General features: G+C 44.4%; 1 protein-coding gene and 1 long non-coding RNA gene across 5 annotated transcripts in view; one reads left to right on the top strand and one right to left on the bottom strand.

Moving 5' to 3' along the window:
- Positions 1 to 63: 63 nt before the first annotated feature.
- On the top strand, positions 64 to 12,935 carry LOC309642726. Of its 3 annotated transcripts, XR_014253342.1 has the most exons (4): positions 64 to 1,562; positions 6,389 to 6,553; positions 12,234 to 12,343; positions 12,616 to 12,935. It is a non-coding gene; the product is annotated as an uncharacterized lncRNA (long non-coding RNA). The 3 variants fall into 3 exon arrangements; XR_014253343.1 differs by having other exon boundaries at positions 12,234 to 12,935; XR_014253341.1 differs by lacking the exon at positions 6,389 to 6,553 and having other exon boundaries at positions 12,234 to 12,935.
- MICU1 (mitochondrial calcium uptake 1) overlaps positions 9,545 to 19,625 on the bottom strand; it is a 217,391-nt gene continuing 207,310 nt past the window's right edge. For both annotated transcript variants that reach the window (XM_082424548.1, XM_082424547.1), the window contains 2 exons: positions 16,762 to 16,851; positions 9,545 to 10,537 (listed from right to left, as the gene is read on the bottom strand). In XM_082424548.1, the coding sequence (XP_082280674.1) occupies positions 10,377 to 10,537; positions 16,762 to 16,851 (251 nt within the window). In that variant the 3' untranslated portion in view covers positions 9,545 to 10,376. The remainder of the gene's footprint in view (positions 10,538 to 16,761; positions 16,852 to 19,625) is intronic.

Genomic DNA, 19,625 nt, shown 5'->3' with positions numbered 1-19,625 from the left:
CATAAACCCTCCGCCCCTCCTTTTCCGAGATTTGAGCGAAGGCGGAGGCGCTACCGTATGTCTTCTAAGAGGGGGACGTCAAAGAGAGGCGTTAAGGGTGCAAGCCCACATTCCTGGAGTCCAAGGGGGCATATTCGGAGGTCTTAAAGTTTTGTATGCTTGCACGTTCTTGGTAGTAACTCTATGCGTTTGAGACGAATGTCTCTTATTTATTCATTCAACAGATGTTCATTGAGTACCCACTATTTGCCCGGCTAGGTATGCAGTAGATGAACAAAACAAAGCCCCTGCCCTCACGGAGCTTACATTCTAGTGTGTGTAGTGGGGTGGGGAGACGTCCAATAAAGAAATATATTCAAATAGTGATAAATGCTATGAAGAGAAAAAGAAAAGATAATGAAATAAAGGGACTGAGAGTGGATGGTGCTATTTTAAACAGCCTGATAGGAGAAATCTTCTCTCAGAAGCTGTCATTTTAATAGAAATCTGAATTCAGGAGAGAGAGAGAAAGCAGGTATTCCAGATGTGACTACCTGGAAGAAAGGTGGTCCAGGCAGAAGGAAGAGCAAATACAAGGGCTCTGAAAGGGAAATTTTCTTGGTGAGTTATTACAGATCAACAAGGAGCATGTAAGATTCCACCGTAGAGTGGAATCCAGTTCTGTCAGGCTTTTATGCCTACCGATCAATCCAGTGAAAGCAGTCTTACCAACGTTACCAGTGACCCACATTGGCAAATCCATCAGTCATTTCTCTTTTTTTTTTAAAAAACCTTATTTTTGGCTGCGCTGGATCTTTAGTTGCAGCATGTGGGATCTAGTTCCCTGACCAGGGATCAAACCCTCTGCATTGGGAGTGAGGATTCTTAACCACTGGACCACCAGGGAAGTCCCCATCAGTCATTTTTCAGTCCTTATATTATGTGGCCTTCCCAGCGAGATTTGGTAAGAGTCTTACTACAGGTGAGAGTTTGGGGGCTACTACTATAATCCTGGTGAGAATTAATAGTAATTTGGATAAAGGTGGAGGTGGTGAGAAATAGTCAAATTCTGGATATATTTTGAAGACAAAATGATTTTGCTGATGGATTGGATGTGGGATGTGAGAGAAAGAAAGGAGTCAAGGATGATTCCAAGATTTTGCCCTGAGTAAGTGGAAGAACAGTTTCCATTTACTGAAACTGGGGGAAGATTGTGAGAGGAGCAGTTTGGTAGGAGGAATATTAAATGTCTGATTTAGGGTGTGTTAAGTTCGTGATGCCTTTTGGAGTCAAGTGGAGACGTAGAGTAGGAATTTGTATATAAGTAGGGTGTAAGGAAGAGGATGGGCCTGGAAATATAATTTTGGAAATTATCACTATATATAAATGACATTTAAAGCTTCGAGGCTAGGTGGACAAAGAAATATAAATAGTATTTAAAGCCGTGGGACTAAATGCCCCAAGGAAGCGAGTGTAGGTAGGGAAGAGGAGAGGTCTGGTTACCGAGCCCTTTGCCAGTTTCATATTTAGAGGTCTGGAACAGGAGCATCCAGGAAGGCGGAATGAAGAAGCAGGTCGGCAAGGTAGAAAATTACTTTCACTTAACAAATGTTTCCAGTGGGAGGGAGGGGCCAAACTCTGGTAAACCCTGTGGGAGGACAAGCACTTGTGAGGACTGAGAAATGACCAATGGATTTTACAAGGTGGAGGTCGGTGGTGACCTTGACAGGACTGCTCTCAGCGGATGATAAGCAGTGAAAGCCTGACAGGAAGAGAGTGAGGGTAAGGAAGAAATGGATGAAGACTGTGGGGAATGTGAGGAAGACTGTGGGGAAGTTTTGTTTTTGTTTTTTAAGATGGGATATAGCATTCTGTGATAGGAATTATTTAATTGGGTAAGAAATTTTGGTAAAAGGAAAGAGAGGAGACAATTATAGGAATAGACAGAGGAGGTGGCATACCGGGCATGGTGATGGCATGGCTTTAGATAGTGGCATGGACAACTCATTGATTTTCAGGAGTGTGGCTGGGTATACTGTGGGCCAGCTGGCAGATCTGGAAGTGGGAACACGAGGAAGTTCTTTTCAGATAGCTTTTATTTTCTCAGTGTAACGAGAAGCAAGGTCATGGCCTCCTTGGCTACAGGTTCACCCTTGGAAATTTCTTCACATCCAACCTTTCTTTCCATTCCCACTGTTCTCTTCCCAATGAAAACTCCAAGCTGGGCTGTGAAGAAATCAGCGTCTCCTTAATATGACAGCCCTACGCTTAGAGAAAGTTAAGGTCTCCACAAGTTGATCGGTCCTTCATATGTGTTAAAGGATAAACACTGGGGCACCTTTCAAATAGCCTCTCTGAGGTTTGTTGACCGGGACTACTAGGTAGTCCCCTCTCTTGCCAAGTATCTCTTCCATCTCCTGAGTGTCACGAGGCACCCCCCTTGTCAGGCTGACAACAGGCACATCGCTTTGTGAGAAGGCTGCTCCTGTGTAAAAGGCCTGTAATTTGTTGTGTTAAGGAACTGGACTGTGATTGCTCAGCTACTGGCTGGTCAGCCCTCCTCTCCCTTCCCACAAGGCATATCAATTTTGAGTCCATAGTCAATAATTTGGCTTGGTCGGCAGGGTCTGGAGAGGCAGCGGAGTGTGTGCGTGCGTGGTAGGACCTCTTCCTGCCTCGTTTCATGGAACTGTTTCAATTCAGAAAGGCTGTGTTGTTTCAGAAGGGATTATAAATTCAGCCTGAATGCTGGTCTAACCAGCTTCCATGTTATCACTCCCTACCTTTCTTAAAGATCTCAAACCGGGTGTCTTGTTTTTTGTCCAGAGGCAATTTGACTTTCTGTGGTTCCTTCTCAGTCCAAAGGCCAGGAAGAGAGTCACATTCCTGCTCAGTTCATGTTAAACATTATGGCCCTTGGTCTATAGATGTTGTTTAAAAATGGAACTGGTATGCCAGGGGTGACCTGAAATTACAGTTTCTCCTTGATAGTTCTTGAAATCAAGATGTCATGATGTTGATCTAAGGAAAATATTAGAAACTTCTATCCTGACTAGCTGGAATCATGGCATGGGTGGGAGGATAAGGCCTAAAAAGAGAGATAACATCCTTAATTGCCTTCATAGAAATCCAGGTGAAGTCACTGGGAAAATGATTCTCCCAATGAATCTCAGCTTCTCCTCATTTTGCTCCTAGAGCTGAAAAAACCCTTGTGCTGTATTAGGTGACCACCAGCCTCCGGATTCCTCTCCTCCGGGGACACCAAGAATTCAGTCTGACCTTAACATGCTTTAATCTCCTATGGTCCCCTTCCCATCACTCTTAAGATACATTTCACCCCCTCCCCCTGCCCCCCATCCATCTGCCTGTCCTCCTTAATTATCTTTTACACCTGTCTAAATCTAACTAGTTCTTCAGGGCTCAGCTTAAACTCTATCTCCTCTGTGGAGAGATGGAATAAATTTAATAGATGTCTACACTGAAAGCCAGGCACTGTGCAGAGTTTTAGGGATTCAGAGATGCACCGAGAATAAAGGACAGGACCCGACATCAGGGAGCTTTCAGTCTAGTAAGGGAGATATTAAAAGAATTAGAGGACAGTGTGGTAAGTACAACAGTGGGATTGAGTGGAAGCTTGAAGAGGCTCAGAAGAGGGAGCTGTTATTTGTGTGTGTACAATTGGAAAGGTTTCCTGGGGGAGATGACATCTGAGCCTGGGTCTGAGGCTGAGAAAGGACCAACTCCTCCAAGAGCTCTCCCTGCATTGAATTCCCATAGCACTTAGCTTGGCTCCTCCATGGACACCCACCTTCACTGCCCTGCACAGTTGGTGCCCTTTGCTTGTAAGTCTGTTTACATCCTGTCTCCAGCTAAACCAGGATGGAGATCTTGCCCTTATGCTCCTCATAGTCTGAGCACAAGGCCTGACACCGAATAGGGGCTCAATACATATTTGTTAAATGAATAGAATAAATGAATCCCAGAGACAGGTTTTTCTCTCCCCAAACACTTTATCCGGAGTTTTCCTAAGCTAGCCAGGGGGATAAATTCCTTCCTAAGGCTCCAGGAAGAATTACCAAGTCAGTGGAATGTCCCCTAATTCCTGTCCTTTGCTCTTTTGATCGCTGACTCCCCAGTGTCCCCTGCTGCCTCCAAATGCCTACCCACCAAGGTCTCCCTTTCAGAGAGCTCCAGGCTCCAAAATCTCTCTCCAAAAAAACTACCCTTACTGATTAAACTATGGAACACAATGGAATACAGCTGTGGGAATGGTTGGGAATGAGGCTTTCCAATGTATACTTTTTTAATGTAAGTCTGATTTTGGAAACATGTGAATGTTCACCTATTTAAAAAAAAAAAGAGAGAGAGAAACCTAAACCTCACATTGAAGATGATGAAAATTCACCCAAGAGTGTGAATGACTGATAGGTAACTGAATTTTCAATTTTAGCTTCAATAAATTATTTGTTGAATGAACACATGAAGATATCTCCATAGCATCTCGGGATCTCCACTTCAGTCCCTTGCTCCCTATTTCTCCCTAAAGAAGGAGGAGACCTCACATCTAGGGAGGGCCAGAGGCTGCAGGATAAGGGCACAGGGCACTTGAAGTCCTTTCTCCCAAACATGTCTGTTTCAGGGACGTCCCACCAAGTATGGGTTCTTTGATTCAAATTCCTTTCACTTTGATGGTCTCTATTCCCGGCTTCTCTTGGGGAAGAGATGGAGCTGGTATTAGGACACTGATTCAGACCTCATGTGTTCATGGTTAGTTGGCCTTGAAATTGGGAGAACCCAGGTTTTTAGGAGATCCCCTAGACCTCTTTCCTGGGTCCAGACTCATATCTAACTACCTACTAGGTATTTCTACTGGGATATCTCTCAGGCACCATATCAAAAAATTGCCTCATCATTCTCCACCCAAACCTGGTTCTCTCAGCCTCCCTACCCCGCTGAAGAGCACTATCACACACCCAGTTACCCAAACAAATTTGGGTTTCATGCTGAATTATTTCCTCTCCCTTACCATCCTCCAGTTTATATGCCCCACGCTTACCCCTCAGGCGTGATCTGAACATCTTCCAAATCTCCAAATCTGTTAGCAACTCTCCAACTCTGCAGCCATTCCCCTAATCCAGGCTTCCAGCATCTGTTAACTGGATTATTATAGCAGTCTTCAACCTGGATCCCACTCCAATCCATCTGTAGCCTTGCAGGCGAAGTCATCATTCCAAAATGCAAAGCTCATTATGTCATTTTCCTGCTTAAAACCCTTCAGTGGCTCCTAAGTGGCATTAAGATAGAAGTCCAAACTCCTTATTGGAGCTTACAGGGTCCTATAGAACCTGGTCCTATTTTCTTTTTTTCCCCTTATGTAAAGCCATCTGGGTTTGGTACTTTTTGTTGTAAGCAGATTTTTAACTATTGATCCAATTTACTATAGCTATTGAATATTTTGTTTATAAATTTTAAAAATTATTTATTTATTTTTGTTTTTTGGCTGCGTTGGGTCTTCATTGCTGCATGCGGGCTTTCTCTAGTTGTGGCGAGAGGGGGCTACTGTTCGTTGCAGTGTGTGGGCTTCTCATTGTGGTGGCTTCTCTTTGTTGTGCAGCACGGGCTCTAGGAGCACAGGTTTCAGTACTTGTGGGACTCGGGCTCTGTAGTTGTGGCTTATGGGCTCTAGAACGCAGGCTCAGTAGTTGTGGCGCATGGGCTTCGTTGCTCCGTAGCATGTGGGATCCTCCCGGACCAGGGCTCGAACCCGTGTCCCCCGCATTGGCAGGCGGATTCTTAACCACTGCGCCACCAGGGAAGTCCCTTTTTCCAACTTTTTGAGGCAGATGCTTAGCTTATTAACTGTCAGCCCATCTTCTGTAAATAAGTATGGAAGTTGTTAAGATGTTTCTAAGTTTCCCTTTAGCTGTGTCTCACAAGTTTTCATATCTAGTGTTTTCATTATCATATTCAGTTCCAAGCATTTAAACATTTCCATCATGATTTTTTCTATAACCTATTAGTTATCTATAAGTGTGTTTCAAAATGCCCAACAGTATTTTTTGTCATCTTTTTTTGTGAATGACCGCCATCTTAATTCATCCTTGGGTAACAAAATCATTCCCCAATCTGTACTTACTGGATACACCCTAGAACTTCCGTTCCCAGAAACATGCTTTTTGGCCTTTGGACCTTTGCACATTCCGTACCTGCTGCCTGGACATTCCTCCTTCCCCCTTTGTTAACTCCTACTCAACCCTCAGGTCTCAGTATTTTTTTAATTAAAAAAAAATTCTCTGCAAGCCTGCCTTGAACTTCCAAATCTGGATTAGATAGCCTTCTGCTTTTCTAAGTGCTCTCACACAGCTTGTACTTAACCTTTTTGCTTCTTTTCTGTTTTTCTCATTTTTAGATTCCTCCTGCAAACTCCCTGAAGACCTTGCTCAGTGCCTGGCCCACAGTAGGTGATCAGTAAAGAGCTGTAGAATGAATGGTGACTCTTACCCTCTCACTTGCTGGTAAAAATTCCCATTCTGGAGCCACAGAGAACAGTACACGGCTGCTTCCCTCCCCTCAGGTATCGTCATATCCATCGTGTCTCTCTTTGGGGTGATGGTTCATCTCTGGTTGTTCATCCCCCTCCGCCCCATGCCACCCAGGTCCCTGGGAGGCCTATTCTCTGGGGCAGGACTGGGGCTAGGCTGGACTCCAGCAGCTGCCCCTCCCCTGCCAGTGACTCCTGGCGCTGAGCCTTCTTGCCAGCAGGTGGCACCTAAAGCCTGAAAGCTGAACTACTCTGTTCCACGTTCCTTTTCTGAGCTGCTTGTTGGGACACATAATCTGGCTTGGGCTGTGCTTGGGCTTGGAGAGGATGCTCTGGCCTGGGAACCTGACTCCTGGCTCCCATGCTGCCGTCCTTTCCTCCTTGTCTAGCAGCAGTCACTGTCTGGCCTTTTCCTTTGTCTTAAGAGTCCTATTCAGTGCCTATGCTCCAACCAGACGTAAAACTAGGTGGGGCACTAAAAACTATTAAAATGATGATTTTTGTATATCATGTATGTTCTTATGCTCTTTCCTTAGTAACTCTCTCTCCACATTCTCCCTGCTTGTCCTCTTAGACCATCTAGGAAGCCCAGCTGAGCCCATCGAGGAAGCCCGGCAGCCTGGCTCCCCTCTTAGTTTCTTTTCCTCTCCGAAGCTTAAAGGCTGGAACTGGAGAGTTATTTATTTTTTTAAGAAGTAGAGAACAATAACAAAAGTAGACAACAGCTGTGGGTGTGTAGGAGTGTTACTGACGTGGGTCCTTGGACTCTTTAACCAACAGAAATTGATAAGAGGCCAGATGAGGAATTCAGGCAAGGCTTTACTGGGACTTGTGCTGCAGCACGAGGGAGCGAGAACAAGTAACAGGTGCCCTTGCTCGCTCTCCGTGGAGGGCAGGCTGGTTCCTTCAGTGGGGTGAGGACGGAGGCAGATCTGCAGATGGGGCCGGAGGAGTGGCTTAGGTGCTCTGCCCAGCACCTAAGTGGCAGTCGGTTTGTGGCCTTTTATCTTATTGCTCATAATTGCCCGGATTGCAGCATGCATGCAGTTATTTTTAATTCCATTAGTTTCTTTGTATTCTGTTGCTTGAGGAGATGTGTGTCCAGGTGCAAGCACTGCAGTAAAGGGCCCAGGTCCCAGCCTGTCTCAGGAGGAATTTATTGAGGCACTGCTAGTATCACTTTTACCTCGTCCGAGAAATATTTTTAAATTTGCTTTTGGTGGTGGACTCTTTCTTTGATTATGTCACTGCTTTGGGTCTGAACTTTGTGGGTGACAATCTCACAAAAATTACATCAAATTACAGCTGCGTTGTTATGGGTGGGCAAGCGATCCTTGGGGGGCAAAGGAGGGGCCGCTAATCTTGTCTGGAAGAGGATTAAGGAAGGGACAGTTTGATCTGAATCTTGAAGGCAGAGGGGAAGGTTATTCTGTCTAGGTAGAAGAAACAATGGGAATAAAAAGAGAAGCACGTATCAGCCTTCTGTATTCCCAAATGCTCCCAGCCTTACCCCCAAACTCTGCCTACTAAAGTCCCCTCAGCCTACTCACATGCTTCCTTGGTGAAAGCGCCGAATCCTAGCCACTACACCACCAGGGAGCTCACATGCTTCCTTGGTCAGGGACTTCCTTGGGGCATCCTGGCCTCTTCTGGGTGACTTAGCTTGTACCTTTCACCTGCACATTTGCCCTGTTGTGCCAAAGTGTGGCCATCCTGTCTTCTTGAGCACCTGGACCGCCTCTGCTTCCTCAGGCTCTCCTAGGAGCTAATGGAGTTCAGCTGGAATTCCATGTACTTGTCATAGGTGCTCTTGACCCTGGCTTTCAAGATGTTGCAGGTGAGATCCTTATCCTTTCCTGCTATGCTTTGGCTTTCAGCTTCGGTGAACCCAGGCCAGTTGGCAGGTCTCTTCTGGTGAGGGAGTGAATGCCCCACAGAGGCTGTGAAAGGGACTTCTCTTTCAGGCTGGAGAAATGAGGATTGGGGAAAAGAGTGATTTGGGGATTATGGGACAAATTTAAGAAAAAGCTCACATTTTGCTGATGCCTCAGCCCTGGGGCAATGAGCAAGGCAAAGGCTACACTAGGGTGCCAGGAATACCTACCACAAAAAAGGAAACAGTGGAAGATAGATGAGGTGCATGAGTAGCAAACTCCTTTGAGAGATAATCTAATCTGCTCCCAGAAAGGATGTTAGAAGTGAGGTTATTAAATTGCTCTGGAGGAAATGCTGGGGTTGGTACTGTCCTTGTAGAGCCACAGGTGCAGACCTATGTCTCTGCTCTTCTCTGCCTGATAAACACTCCCTACCAACTTCTAGGCCTCGCAGGAAGCACTGGGTTTTTGGTGTGGTGGTGCTATTACACTGGATGCGAGACTCTATCGTGCCAAGGAGCACAACCTGGAGGTTCTGGAGGTTGTAGGAATTCTGGAGAAGAGCTGAAGGAGAGGTTGCTGGACCTGGAAGAAACCTCTAAGCCCATTAAGCTCAACCCTATCTGTCATTTTATAGTTGAGAAAACAGATGGGAAATTGCTTGCTTGCTCAAGGTCACACTGAGGTGGTGGCAGAGTTGAATCCACATAAAACACTGGTTGCTATGGTTCTTTTCTTTTTTCTTTTTTTTGGCCGTGCTGCGCGGCTTGTGGGATTTTAGTTCCCTGACCAGGGACTGAACCCGGGCCCTCAGCAGTGAGAAGGTAGAGTCCTAACCACTGGACCGCCAGGGAATTCCCGGTTGCTATGGTTCTTAACACTTAGGTCCACCGTACCAGATGATGTCTCATATCCCCCACCACCCTGTCTTAGTTCCTTCTCGTGGGGCATGAGTAATCAAGGACTACATTGGACCTGGTAGCCTTGGTCCAGGATGAAATGCTATCCAAACCTTGCTGAAGTGCCTTCTCAACAGGAAGGACCAGGCTCTGGTGGAAAGAAAACAGGTCTGCTGCTAGAATCTCAAAGCCAGTGGAGAAGTGAAATGAAAAGGGCCCCAGAGGACCCTAAAATAAAGGAGACAAGAGCCTTTGGTGGTGGTGGTGGGGCTTTACTGCAAACCGTTATAATTAAAGTGCTATTTTACAAGTGTTTAAGACAGGGCAGACAGGCTCTGAGCCAGGACTCAGCTTCAGAGGCACACGCCTGGAGGGGAAATGGCACTCGCAGGGGCCATGAGCTTAATCACTGCTGCTCATTTAATAAGCACAGTCGTGCTGGAGTCTTCTTAGGGAGCCTGAGAGGAAAAGAAGGGAGTGGAGAGAGCCATGCAGCAGCTACTTTAAATTCCTAATCTCGCTCCATTCCCACTGGGCACATCGCCTCAGAGCCACCCTGGGGACTGACACAGATCCTTCCTCTGGCCCAGGCTTCCCACCAGCTCAGGGTGCCTAGGTCATCCTCGTTATCATTCATCACTGATTTCCTTTTTCTGCCAGAGGTTTTCCCAATTTGTAGCTTAAAAAACACCAGCAGGAGGAGAAGCAAGGAATGTTCTTGTTAATACAAATCCACACCAAGATGACTCAAGAAATGGGTGTTTCCCAGGGTTGGCAGGTACATGGATGGTTCCTGCATTCTTTGTCTGTAGGGTGCTTGAATAGGTAGTACTGTCGAACGTGCCAAAGGTCTGCGCTTTTAGGACCTGCTCATGTTTTTGAGGACCTCTAGGGAGAATCACTGGTTTAGAACCAGGGCCTAGCGGAACACTGGGAGAGGGGAAACTTGATGAGTCCTGAGATCATTCCCAGGAGGAGGGGAGCACTTCTTCTGGAAGCAGCAGCAGGGAGGACTGTGCCAAGGCTCTGCCCAAGGGGCCAGGGTGCCTGGCCTGGAGGCGCGGCTCCTCGTGCAGTTCTGGGTTACTGTTTGGGCAAAGCGAAGTCCCAGGCAGTTTCCTGTGCACATTTCCACATGGCCTGCATGAGGCGGGTGAAGCCCATGTCTTTGGGCTTCTCCAGGCCTCTCATCAGCCGTTGCTTCATGATAGAAACAAATTCCTTATTGCTCAGCTCTCCGTTGCCTAGAAGAAGAGGCAAACACAACAGGGATAAGTGACGCCCTTGGAACAAAGACAATGAGACAATTCCATTACTCACATCATGTAGGTCCCAAAGCCTAGCGCTCTCTCACAGCCAAACTCAATTCTCTTGGTTAAAAATGAACTGGTTTGTACTGTCCTTGATGTTTCCAATTGCAACTCAGTGATAGTTCAGTGTAGTGTGACAGAAGTTGAATGAGAATATATATGTCAGGTCCTGTGCTAGGTGTTGAGAATAAAGAGATAAAAATGACTTTGTCCCTTGAAATACCATCAGGTTATGGGAGAGACAAGTACATTATTTCAGTAGTATGGTGAATGCCACAGTGCGGTAAACAGAGGATGCTATGGGGGCACAGAGGAAGACTATCTAACCCAGGCTGGGGAGGGTGCAAGTACAGATCAGTAAAGGCTTCCTGGAGGTGACTCCTAAGTTGAATCCCAAAGGATGAGCAGAAAGTGGCCAAGCAGAGGGGAATGAGATGGGGGAGGCATTGCAGTAGTGGTAGTAGCATAAGCAAAGGCACCTGTAGGAAGCAGCACAGCTGTTAGAGAACTACAAGGAGTTAGGTATTGCTGGACACACAAAGATAGGGGTATGGCCAGTAAACCAAAGAGGAAGGCAGGAGACAGGTCCTCAAGGATCTTGTATCCTCATGAAAGGGTTTGCACTTTATCTTCAGGGCAGGAAAGGACTGGGAGAGGGAGTAAGATGTAGTTGGATTTCCATTTTGGGTAGATTTCTCTAGCTGGATGATGGTGATAGACTGGAGAGTGGCACAGATGGAGTGAGTATGGGAGCCGTGGGAGTGGGAGTGAGTTAGGAGGCTGCTGCAATAGTCCAGGTAGACATGATGAGGCTTTTCATGGTGAAAACTAAAATCAAAACCTGGCTTTGGGTTAAGCCCATTTTCTCATGGCTTCTCATTTGACCCTCTTCAGTGGCAGACTCTCAGGTCTGGAGGAGAACCTGGAGAGCATCTGGTCTGACCCAAGGTCACTTCTCAAGCCACATGGAATAGTAACCACTCCAAAAGTAGAGGACAGTTACCATTTGACTAGGTGCCCAGGAGTAAATGTCTGCTGATTAAAAGAATGGCAGCCATTACTGGTGGTGACAGGAAACTAGCAAACAGACCTCTACTAATGATCAGTCTGGGAAGAAAGTGGTAAGAGGGAATAATTGGTTTACTTCTGTATAGAGTACCTGAAAACCTAAACGGGCCCATGTTTGCTGTCTGAAAAGAGCATGGGCAGCCTCAGGGATACCTCAGCGCAAGATTAAAACAAACAAAAAACAGGTAAAGCTAACCTATGGCACTAGAAGTTAGGGAAGTGGCCGCCCTCGGGGGTATAAGTGACCGGAGGGCAGCAGCACCAGGCAGCTCTGTGGTCCTGGTGATGTGCTGCTTCGGGATGATGCATGGGTGTGTTCAGTTTTTAAAAATGTATCAAGCTCCACACTTAACGGTATTTGCATTTTTTTGTATGTATATTATACTTTAACTTAAAAAGTTAAAAAGTAGCCTGGCTGGGCTGAAAGTTAATCAGTAATATGGCTTATTAAGAATGCAATTAAAAGAACAAAAAGGTCTAAAAAGGAGTCTTAATATTTTGTATAAAAAGAAGCTTAAGATGAAAAACCTGAAGTTATTTTTATTTATTTATTTTTTGGCAGTGCGGCTTGCAGGATCTTAGCTCCCCGATGGAGGATCAAACCTGTACCCTCGGGCAGTGAAAGCGTGGAGTCCTAACCACTGGACCACCAGGGAATTCCCAAAACCTGAGGTTATTTCATTCAAACTGCTCTGGGATTTGCTTCTTGCTTCCCTAAGGCCAGGGCTGACCAGTCTGAACGGCCTTTGTTACCCGTGAATTGGATATATGACTGAATGTCATTTGTGTGCATGTGTGATCTGTGACTGCAGCTCTAAATTCTGTGACAAACACGTCTGTTTGAAAATCGGAATTCTCTGTCCCCTGGCATTTTGACCTAAGATCTTGCACTGGTAGAAATGACAATGGCTTTCGAATTTAATATCTACTTCCCTTTTCTATAGATTAAGAAAATGAACCCCGGGCTTCCCTGGTGGGTTCGAGCCCTGGGCCGGGAAGATCCCACATGCCACGGAGCAACTAAGCCAGTGAGCCACAACTACTGAAGCCCGTGTGCCACAACTACTGAAGCCTGCGCGCCTAGAGCCCATGCTCTGCAACAAGAGAAGCCACCACAATGAGAAGCCTGCACACTGCAATGAAGAGTAGCCCTCGCTTGCCGCAACTAGAGAAAGCCCGTGAGCAGCAATGAAAACCCAATGCAGCCAAAAAAAAAAATTTAAAAACCCCCCAAAAAAACCAAAAAACAAAACAAACAAACGAACAAACAGAAAATAAACCCCATTTACCACCAAAAGCAAGGGTAACAAAAGCAAAAATAAACAAGTGGGATTATATCAAACTAAAAAGCTTCTGCACAGCAAAGGAAACCATCAACAAAATGAAAAGGCAATCTACTAGACAGGAGAAGATATCTGCAAATCATATACTGATAAGGGGTTAAAATGCAAAATATATAGAGAACTCATGTAACTCAACAGCAAAAAACCGAACAACCTGATTAAAAAATGTGCAGAGGACCTGAACAGATGCTTTCCAAAGAAGACATACAGATGGCCAACAGACACATGAAAAGATGCTCAGCATCACTAATCATCAGGGAAATGCAAATCAAAGCCACAATGAGATACCACCTCACACCTGTCAGAATGGCTGTTAACAACAACAACAACAAATAACAAGTGTTGGCCAGGATGTGGAGAAAAGGGAACCCTGTGCACTGTTGGAGAGAATGTAAATTGGTGCAGCCACTATGGGCAACAGTATGGAAGTTCCTCAAAAAATTAAAAATAAAACTACCATATGATCCAGATTCCACTTCTGGGTATTTATCTGAAAGAAACAAAAACACTAACTTGAAAAGATATATGCACCCCTATGTTCACTGCAGCATTATTTATAAGAGCTAAGACACAGAAACAACCTAAGTGTCCATGGACAGATGAATGGATGAAGAAAATGTGATATGTGTGTGTGTGTATATATTGTGTGTGTGATGGAATATTATTCAGCCATAAAAAAGAAGGAAACTTTGCCATTTGTGACAACATGGATGGACCTTGAGGCCATTATGCTGACATAAATCAGAGAAAGACAAATACTGTATGATCTCACTTATATGTGGAATCTAAAACGAACAAACAAAAATAATTGAGTTCATAGATATATAGAACAGATTGGAGGTTGCTATAGGTGAGGGGTGGAGGTGGATGAATTCTGGTGCAGGGATTCAAAAGGTACAAACTTCCAGTTATAAGTAAGTCATGGGGATATAATGTACAGCATGAAGACTCTATTTAAGGGACTTCCCTGGTGGTGCAGTGGTTAAGAATCCACCTGCCAGTGCGGGGGACACGGGTTCGAGCCCTGGTCCGGGAAGATCCCACATGCCACGGAGCAACTAAGCCCGTGCGCCACAACTACGGAGCCTGTGCTCTAGAGCCCGCGAGCCACAACTACTGAGCCCGAGTGCCACAACTACTGAAGCCCACACGCCTAAAGCCCGTGCTCTGCAACAAGAGAAGCCACCCAATGAGAAGCCTGCGAACCGCAACGAAGAGTAGCCCCCGCTCGCCACAACTAGAGAAAACCCGCGCGCAGCAACAAAGACCTAAGGCAGCCAAAAATAAAAATAAATAAATTTTAAAAAGACTATATTTAAAAACACTGTATTGCATATTTGCAAGTTGCTAAGAGAGTAGATCTTAAAAATTCTCATCATAAGAAAAAAAATTTGTAACATGTATGGTGACTAGACTTATGGTGATCATTTCACAATATACACAAATATTGAATCATTATGTTGTACACCTGAAACTAATATAATGTTATATGTCAATTACATCTCAATTAAAAAATTAGGTCCCAGAGATAAAATGATTTTTTAAAGGTAATAGAAGTAGATATTGATACAGCCTCCTTCTAAAAGGCTGGAAAATCAAACATTTCCCAGGACTTCCCAGGAGAAGAGGGGAACTGTGATGCTGGTTGCCATTACTCCCATATTCACTTCACAAACCAGCTCTTGGATACTGGCTTCAAAAATTATAAAAATGTTCTTTGGAGAAAAACTCAAAGTACCTAAAAGTGATTAGAGTAAAAACAAAATCTGGGGAGAGTTACTCTCTCTGCAGCAGTGCTGTCCATTAGAACTCTCTGCGGTGAGGGAAACGTTTTTATCTGTGCTATTTTCAATACAGGAGCCACCAGCCACGTGTGATACTGGAAGAAGTGAGTTTTAAATTGTATTCAATTTTAATTAACTTAAATTTAAATAACCACAGGTAACCGTGGTATCATATTGGACAGGGCAGCTCTAGAGAATAACCACCCTTCCCTGTGGGTGAGGACTCTCCCTGTCCTCGCTCTTGGGCTTCCTTTCACTCAGACCTCGGTTGTGGGTTCAGGGGGGAGATTTAAATAACTCAAGTTCAACTTAAAAAGTTAGTGAGGACTTCCCTGGTGGTGCAGTGGTTGGGAATCCACCTCCCAATGCAGGGGACGTGGGTTCCATTTCTGTCTGGTCAGGGCCCACATGCATGCCGCAGCTAAGAGTTTGCATGCCACAACTAAGGAACCCACCTGCCGCAACTAAGACCTGGCACAACTAAAAATAAATTAAAAAACAAACAAACAAAAAGTTAATGAACACCTGTTATGTGCAAAGTACTGTCTGAGGTCCTATTTGCAGGGGAGGCGGGATCCAGAGGTGAACAGGACTTGTAACTACCCATAAAAAGCTCACAGTTAGGTAGGGACATTAAGTCACATACACAGAGATGGAGTGTAACATGCAGCAATGCAGACAGATTGAACCAAGTTAAGGAATAAGAAAACCAGAGTGATTCGTTATGCTGGGATCAAAAGGGAAGGTTTCACACATGCAGGAGCTTTTGATCTGTTCTTGAATTCTGTGAGCCTAGCTTCCTGGAGGAAGATGAACAGTGAATCTTGGCTGTGAGACAGGGAATTGAGGTCATATAGTACAGAGGGAGGCAGTGCACTTTTGCTTCAAATCCTGGATTCGCTATCTAATACTACCTTTGTGATCCTGGGAAAACTACTTAACCTCTCTGAGTTGCAGCTTCCTTATCTGTAAAATGTGGTTAATAACTACTCCTTTGTCAGAGGATTAAACAAGCAGCTTGCACAGTGTATCTGGCTCACAGTAAGCAATGAAAAAACTGTGAGATAACGAATAAGGACCTACTGTATAGCACAGGGGACTCTACTTAGTACTCTATAATGGTCTATATGAGAGAAGAATCTAAAAAAGATGGACAGATGTGTATGTGTAACTGATTCACTTTGCTGCACGCCTGAAACTAATACAACATTGTAAATCAACTATCCTCCAATAAAAATTTTAAAAAATAAAAATAAAAAAATTTAAGGCAAAAAAAAAAAAGAGACAAAAAACTGTGAGCCTCCATTGTTAATATTATCATCACTGTATCAGCCAACATAGCTGAGAAATAAGGCCAGAGCAGAACCAGGATCTCTTAAATGGGCTAAATAAACTGCAGAGTGCTCACAGACACAACAGACCTTGGTGTGCAGCTGGAATGCTATGATGGGTTGTAAATGACTAAAATGTGCCCTGGGTGGTGGAATGATCAGTACCATCTTCTTCCTAGAGACATTCAAATACTCAAGTGCTCCTATCTACTAAGCAGTAAGCTGGGTCTAATTTTTTTTTTTTTTTTGGCTGTGCCGCACGGCATGCGGGATCTTAGTTCCCCAACCAGGAATCGAACCCGTGCCCCCTGCAGTGGAAGCGGGGAGTCCTAAACACCGGACCACCAGGGAATTCCCTTGTTTTTATTTTTAAGATCCTTAGGGTCATAAATGAATTTAGGCCTACAGGCAAATTAGAATTATAAGAAGAAATGGAGAACACAAACCAGGACCAGGGGTGGTATTTCTCAATGTCATGAGTCTGAGGGCTGAGCTACTGATGTGGGAAATGGGGAAGTTGAAGCAGTCCAGGCTGGTACCCTGGAGCTGGCTGCAAGGCTCCATCATAAAAGTGTCTACTTCAAGGGCAGTAAGGCTTGGTTTTTCCGCAGACTCCAGAGGGCCCCACTCACCATCACAGTCAAAGAGCGCAAACACGACATCACACACGTGATCTGAGAGCTCCACTTTAGCCACTGTCCTGGCCACCTGCTGCATGGTCACTGAAAGAAGAAAGATGTTGAGTTAGCACAGGAGAGGGACTTCCGTTTTGCTTTCTCTGAATGGAAGGATAAAACTATTCAGTCACAAAAAATTTTCAAGTGTATTTACGTCACATTTAAGAAAATGATAATTCAGTTTTTAATCCATAACCCCCTTTCCTTTTCACTTCAGATTCCATTTTCTTTCTACTGCTGCCACAGTTTAGGAGGTATATATAATTAAGTAAGAATGCCTGATACTAAATTTATAGAGAAAGTAGATTAGAGGTTACCAGGGGCTGGGGAGTTAGTGGTTAATCGGTACAGATTTTCTGTTTGGGGTGATGGAAAAGTTTTGGAAATAGTGGTGATAGTTGTACAACACTGTGAATGTAATTAATGCCACTGACTTACATACTTAAAAATGGTTTAAATGGCAACTTTTGTTATATATATTTTACCACAATAAAAATTTAAAAAGTGAAAATCTACATAATATTTAAGGATGGAATTCTAAGTCTTCGGCATGCAGTGGTGGCTTTTCTAATAAATTATTACCAGAAGAGTGCCTTGAAAAAAAAAAAGAATGCCTGATAGTCTCCATCTTGGCATTTCCCTCCCACTGGAAAGAACACAATAACAAAAAGTCAAGGAAACAATGAGGCAGAGAAAGGATGGGGAAGTGGGGAACAAGGAGACTTGTCTCAGTGCACTGAGGCTTCACCCCCCATTTGCTGACTGACAGTGGAGAATCTGCATGGCTGAGCTCCTGCCCTTCCTCCCAACAGGTTTTCCATCAGCCACTTTGTCTTTTCCAACCGTGCCCCTTGGGAGAAGCGGTGGCCCCCATCTCACTAGATCAATACAGTCTCTCTTTTTTTTTCTTTTTCCAGATCTCATCAGAAAATCTCTTCTCTCTTGCCATTTTCTCTTTCTGTGACATTTACTGTTTAACACTAGCAATCACGTGAGAACTGGGTTCTCACAAAAAACAAGCCAGGAAGGACGAGGCAATTTCCCCTGCCCTCTCTGCCATTTATCCTCAAGCCTGATCCAGCTACATCTATAAATTATGTTATTGCTTATAGACACACTCTTCAGTGAGGTAAAACTCAGAGGAAAGAAAAAGATGAATTTCTATTTATGAACCAACTAGCAACGAAGTGTTCATATCTATAAACCTCAGATTAGATTCTTCTAGAAGCAATGTGAACTTAAAGGCAGTGTGCCTTCTCTGCTTATTTCATTCCTATAATTTCAGTTCTTTCTTGTCATTTTTTTTCTGCATTTGCTCTTTCACTTCACCTCTATAGCCTCCATTATATTCACCACAGGGCCCTTGAGGTCAGCTGATACAAATGCCAGAACAATGCAGAGGAGCAAGGCGACGCAGTAGAAAAACTGTGCTTGCAAGTCACAAGACCTGAGCTCTAGTCCTGGCTCCATCAACTTGCTGTGGTGGAGTCACCTGATCTCTTTAGGTATAATATTCTCATATTCAAATGAGGGGATGCCACAGGATAGCGGCTGAGGTGGCTTAGTAGTGCAAAGAATGGTTTATTGGTGTTTCCTAGAATCTGAGGGTGAGGGATAGGGGTGGAGGTACACAGAAATAGCTGAAGATCTTGTGTGGCGAAGGGTAGAAGAAAGGTATAAGGGCCACAAGCTGGGCTGTACCTTAGTGTCCACAGCCTCTGGCTGGAGGGGGACTAGGCTGCTCACGAGGGCAGGAAGAGTCAGATTCCTCCTCCTGCAGCTTTAGGTTACTGCTCATACCGCCCCTCTTCCCGGAATGTGAGTTAGAGTGAAAGAGGAATCAACATCCCTTGGAACTAAAAGACTTAAGCAGAATATATTATTGTGTGGATGTTCACAAGATGTGGTTAAGTGCTGACGGGGGAGATGGGGCCTCTACAAGACTGTAGAAATTCTAGGGTTTAGAAACTTAGCCTCGTAGGTCTAGACACCTGATTCTCTCAGTCAGCTCAGGAAGAACTGATTCCTGCTAACTAAATGGCCTGGGGAAGGAAGAGAAACCAGAAGGCCAATTTACAATGAAAACAGTAACTGTTAAGAGAACTAAACTGATGACAGCTGGTCATTATACTTCTCAGTAGGAAAATCTACTAAGGAAACTCAGTTCACCTCAGAAGATTGCTCAGTGAAAAGAGAATCAGATCAGAAGACACTGGATGCTCTCAAACTGTGATCATTTACTGAATTACCCTCTGCGGCCACAGAAATGTGTCCTGAGAAGTGGCTCAAAACCTGTTCGATGTAGATAAACATGAACGCTTTATGTTAACCATTCCTTTCTCTGCCAATGTTTGTTAACCATGCCTTTTTCACACCAATACCACACTGTTATAACTGATAACTACCCTCTTTTTCTCTTTCCCAGTTCCATTTTCTCAGGGCAGAGTGCCTATTGCCAATTCTTTTTTTTAAATTGGAGTATAGTTGCTTTACAATGTTGTGTTAGTTTCTACTGTACAGCAAAGTGAATCAGCTACACATATACATATATCCCCTCTTTTTTGGATTTCCTTCCCATTTAGGTCACCACAGAGCACTGAGTAGGGTACCCTGTGCTATATAGTAGTGCTAATTCTTCTTGATGCTCCAAGTGCCTATCCTTTTCCCCATGAAGATAGAGCCTTTCCTCTAAATAAACCATTAACTAAATAATATCCAAGAATGTCAGTGAGAGCTCTTGGCTTTTTTTTTTTTTTTTTTTTTTTTAGTGAAAAGCTCATTAAAGTGGTATTAAGTGGTTGTAGAATAGGGACTTCTGG

The sequence above is a fragment of the Balaenoptera physalus genome (genome assembly GCF_965194825.1).
Source record: "Balaenoptera physalus genome assembly, chromosome: 14".
Classification (NCBI taxonomy): domain Eukaryota; kingdom Metazoa; phylum Chordata; class Mammalia; order Artiodactyla; family Balaenopteridae; genus Balaenoptera; species Balaenoptera physalus.
The sequence above is the reverse complement of the archived record's forward strand: the minus strand, read 5'-3'. Positions and strand labels throughout refer to the sequence as shown.